Source organism: Haplochromis burtoni, unplaced genomic scaffold (genome assembly GCF_018398535.1).
Source record: "Haplochromis burtoni strain Fernald_Lab_line unplaced genomic scaffold, NCSU_Asbu1 Contig_304, whole genome shotgun sequence".
Classification (NCBI taxonomy): domain Eukaryota; kingdom Metazoa; phylum Chordata; class Actinopteri; order Cichliformes; family Cichlidae; genus Haplochromis; species Haplochromis burtoni.
In genome coordinates this window covers 149,429-154,613 of record NW_024582665.1, presented here as the reverse complement: position 1 = coordinate 154,613, position 5,185 = coordinate 149,429, and the positions used below count along the sequence as shown (strand labels likewise).

The 5,185-nt window shown below is 39.9% G+C and overlaps 1 protein-coding gene across 3 annotated transcripts in view; it reads right to left on the bottom strand.

Moving 5' to 3' along the window:
* The window catches only part of LOC102293437 (calcium-dependent secretion activator 1), a 338,778-nt gene that overhangs the window by 188,377 nt on the left and 145,216 nt on the right, over positions 1-5,185 (bottom strand). For all 3 annotated transcript variants that reach the window (XM_014339718.2, XM_042228110.1, XM_042228111.1), the window contains exon 8: positions 4,195-4,261. In XM_014339718.2, coding sequence (XP_014195204.2) covers positions 4,195-4,261 — 67 coding nt within the window. The remainder of the gene's footprint in view (positions 1-4,194; positions 4,262-5,185) is intronic.

Here is a 5,185-nt window from a genome sequence, read left to right as displayed (position 1 = left end):
AAGAATATAATCCACCCACTGTTATCATCTTCAATGCCCTGTACCAACACAGAGCAGAGCAGCTACCTGAATGCTACCCCAAGAAAGGTCAATTATTTTGTTACTAATTTTACCCACCTATGTCTCATTGCACTCTGAAATAAAAGCATAGTACAAATAAGCAATTCAAGTTAAAAAAAAGAAATCATTGAATCAGTTTATACACTAAAATGTATTCTAAAGTTTGACTCATCAAAGTAACCAACATTTGGCAGATATGACAGCTGAACACACCCGTGGCATTCTTTCTACAATAGAAATCAAATATTCTCCCATATCTGTTGCAGATGTTCCCATAAATGTGGACATTGTAGGCTGCTTTGCTTTCACTCTTCTATCCAGTTCATCCCAAACCAGCTCGATGGGGTTTAAGTCTGGAGACTGTGCCGGACACTCCATGTTTTCAAGCTTACCTTCTTGTTCTTTTTTCCTGAGGGTAGTCCTGGTATAGCTTGGACTTATGTTTTGGGTCATTACCTTGCTGTAGGATGAACCCCTGACCAACTAGGCACATACCAGAGGGTACTGTATGGAACTGCAGAATGCTGTGGTAACCATTTTGGTTCAGGGTGCCTCTCACTCTGTACAAGTCACCAACTTGAACAGAGTGTACATTCCAACTTGTACATTCCACCAAAACTGCCCCTGACCATCACACTACCTCCTCCATGTTTGACAGTTGATGCCACTCACTGTGTAACCATCCTTTCACCCTACTCAACACAGTACAAAGATCCTGCGTGATGAACTGAGTAGTTCAAATTTCAATTCATCAGTCCATAATACCTTCTTGCACTCTTCAGTAGTCCAGTGGCGGTGTGTCATGGCCCAGACAACCCTCTTTGTCTTATTCTGACATTTTAGCAATGGCTTTCTTGCTGCAACTCATCCTGTCAAACCTGCAGCTTGAAGTCTTACTACTACCACTGCTTATTATGACCATTAACTCAAAAGCTGGAGAGGAAATGGTGAATCACAAATTTAAAAGATCATCATCTAGCCTGGTGAAATATTTTTGCTGCTTTATAAAAAAAGCCCTCCATAAAGCCAGAACATCTAACTACTCATCACTGATTGAAGAAAACAAGAACAACCCTAGGTTTCTCTGTAGTGCGGCACTGTAGCCAGGCTGACAAAAAGTCAGAGCTCGTTTGAGCCACCCATTCCATTATCATTGACTAGTACCGACTTCACTAATTTCATCACAGATACAATTTGAACCATTAATGAAAAAAATACTCATAACTGTGTCACAGACATAATATTATATACAGCTGGTTTCAGTACCATCAATATTTATTTAGTCATTTTCTCCAATTGATCTTTCTAAATTAACTTCAGTAATTACTTACCCCAAGCCATCAGTGTGTCTTTTAGACCCCATTCCTACAAAACTGCTCAAAGAAGTCCTGCCATTAATTAATGCTTCCATCTTAAATATGATCAACCTATCTCTAATAATGTACCGCGGGCCTTCAAGCTGGCAGTAGTTAAGCCCTTACTTAAAAAGCCATCTCTTGACCCAGCTTTCAGTCTCCAACCTTCCTTTTATCTCAAATATTCTTGAAAGAGTAGTTGTCAAACAGCTAACAGATCATCTGCAGAGGAATGGTTTATTTGAAGAGTTTCAGTCAGGTTTCAGAGCTCATCACAGCACAGAAACAGCTTTAGTGAAGGTTACAAATGATCTTCTTATGGCCTCTGACAGTGGACTCATCTCTGTGCTTGTCCTGCTAGACCTTAGTGCAGCATTCGATACTGTCGACCATAATATCCTATTAGAGCAGTTCGTGTAAATGGAGAGACCTCTTGAACCACTAAGGTCCAAAATGCTGCAGCAAGAGTCCTGACAGGAACTAGAAAGAGAGCAGATTTCTCCTGTTTTGGCTTCCTGTTAAATCCAGAATTCAAAATCCTGCTCCTCACATACAAGGTCTTAAATAATCAGGCCCCATCTTATCTTAATGACCTTGTAGTACCATATCACCCTATTAGAGCACTTCGCTCTCGCTCTGCAGGCCTACTTGTTGTTCCTAGAGTATTTAAAAGTAGAATGGGAGGCAGAGCCTTCAGTTTTCAGGCCCCTCTTCTGTGGAACCAGCTTCCAGTTTGGATTCAGGAGACAGACACTATCTCTACTTTCAAGATTAGGCTTCAAACTTTCCTTTTTGCTAAAGCATATAGTTAGGGCTGGACCAGGTGACCCTGAATCCTCCCTTAGTTATGCTGCAATAGACGTAGGCTGCCGGGGGATTCCCATGATGCATTGAGTTTTTCCTTTCCAGTCACCTTTCTCACTCACTATGTGTTAACAGACCTCTCTGCATTGAATCATATCTGTTATTAATCCTCTGTCTCTCTTCCACAGCATGTCTTTATCCTGTCTTCCTTCTCTCACCCCAACCGGTCGCAGCAGATGGCCGGCCTCCCTAGAGCTCTGGTTCAGCTTGGAGGTTTCTTCCTCTTGCCAAAGTGCTTCCTCATAATGGGTCATATGATGGTGGTCATATGGTCATATGTTGGGTTTTTCTCTGTATGTATTATTGTAGGGTCTACCTTACAATATAAAGCACCTGGAGGCGACTGTTGTTGTGATTTGGCACTGTATAAATAAAACTGAATTCAAAAATTGAATTGTTTGTAGTGGACATTTTTGATAGCAAGATAAGGACGATGAGTTTAAAAAGGATGGTACGGTTGACTGGTTAAAGACTTTGGTCAAGACCCCAGCCAGCTGGTGTCGCCATGATATCAGTTTCTGTACATTTGCTCAGCATTTACCTGACTAGACACTCATCCGCTGTGAGTGTGTTGGAGTAGCAGACAGATAGGTGTGATATGGGTCAACATCTATGAGGCTTAACTCCTCTGCCTATATTGTGCCCCATCACCAGACCTGAGTGCAGCCCTTTAGAATCTGTCATCTAGGTGTTCCAATTGGAGTAGGCCCATTTAAACAACCATAGTTACGGTGTCTGAGCAGAGTTCAGAGTTTTGTATTTCCATCGTCTAGTCTGTGCTGTCTTGTTCAAAAAGGCCTCGCTCGCTCTCTCTCTCCTACTCTCTCACACACCGCACACACACACACACACACACACACACACACACACACACACACACACTGCACATTCTATTGACCAATATTTGTCACTTGCTATCTATTTAGCCGGGAGCAAGTGAGAGGCTTCAAGTTGGCGGCACTCCGGCTTTTTTAGCTGCGAGTGTTAGGCCAGATAGTGTTCACTCGACTTTGTCAATCGCTTGTCAACTTGTACCTCTGAGACATATCCTCTCTAACACACAAGAGACAGGCATCCGCCCAAAGCCCCCACCCCTCCTGCCTGCTGCCCACCTCCCAATGTAGAGCAACCAGGAAATGGCCGCTACCTCCTCTTTCCCTCAAACATACACCAACCCCCCACCTCCTGACAAAAGCCTGCTTGGCCTCTCCATCAATCGTCTGACAGCCGAGGGAAGACAGCTTGGCTGCATCTCTCTTTCTTGTAGCACACACAACATGTGGCCTGTGAAAATATTATTGTCATAAAGCAAAGCTTATGTTAAAGGCTGCTCGTGCTCCTCTGTTGGGTGCCATCAGGTTGTTGAGCTCAGAATTATATATATATATATTTATTTATTTATTTATTTATTTATTTATTTATTTATTTATTTATTTTATTTTATTTTATTTTTTTGGCAAGCAGAGAAATTAACTCCTGTTTGCTACTAAACAAAATGGACTTGCTGGTATAATTATTATATAATTTTTTATAACTTTTCATTCTCAAACAGGAAAAATTGTTCTTTGGAATCAGTAGCTAAATATATTCAATTAATGTAATTGATTATTATTAGAGCTGACAAAGGAGCAGCATAACTTCTATCTAAAAGCCAATATTCAAACAAACAGATTACACAATGCTACACTTCATTTATCTTAAAAAACCCTCTATCAGAGCTCAGTCTTGAAATTCTGCACTGACCTATATGCACAGGATTATACTACGAGTCCCTTGAATTAAGATTACCATTTCTGATGAGTCCCCAGTCACTGGCACCTTTGTTGTTATTTGTGCTTGTTCTCTTTTTCATTTGATTTCTTCTTTGACTTATCTTGTCGGAGCTAAATAAACCCAATGAACTGGCTGTACTTACCTGGACTAGCACGAAGAATCTTTTCTTCCATCTTTTCCATACATTTTTGCCAATGGCCCAAAGGTACCTGTGGGTAAAAACACTCTTAATTATTTCAAAGAAGACTTACATAGATTTCTCAGTGTGACCATCTTTTTTTGCTTCTTTCTTCAATGCCATTATTCACAGCTAAAATTTCATGCACCAGCCTGAATCTGTATTAAGGACACATGGATCTTTATTGAAGAGCCTCTACTGACCTCTCCTGTCAAAATGTTTTTACTGCAGCCAGACACAGCATCCTTACAGTGCTTAAAATGACAGGTATTTGTCATAACAGAAAAACTGCAAATATAACTGATGGCACAAATAATGAAAATATTCCAGTTAGCTGGATCTGTAAAACATCTCAGAGCCAGCATACAAAAGTCTGCAGAACAGCAAATTGACTGAGGATTAAGGATGCAAGAATGAAATCTTGGATTTTTGTCAAATCAAAAAGGGAATCTCATCTTAAATAAAATGCAAATATGATGTGGTCCCAATATTTTCTCATTTAGCTCATTTAGCTGGAGAAAGCTAAATAAGAATAAATCAAGTAAACAAATGAATTTCCAAGTAAAACTCGCTTTAATATGTGCGTCACACGTTGTAGATTAAACAATCATTCTGAACTCTTAATATGAAAATAAATAAATATGAGTAGAGACATGTTAAATAAGAACTTGAGACCTGCACCTGGTCTTCGCTGGCCCACTTACACTGTCATGCATTATACTGGCTCGGTGACCCAGCGTTTTGAGTTTATTGTTATTATTTTCTAGTTTCTTCTGATTTTGTGTTAGTTCTTAGGGTTTGGTACTAGAGATGGCACGATACCACTTTTTTATGTCCGATACCGATATCATAAATTTGGATATCTGCCGATACCGATATGAATCCGATAGTGTTTTTTAATCAACAAAAATGTTTTTTAAATATCTTGCTGCATTTTGTATAAGTTCATACTCAA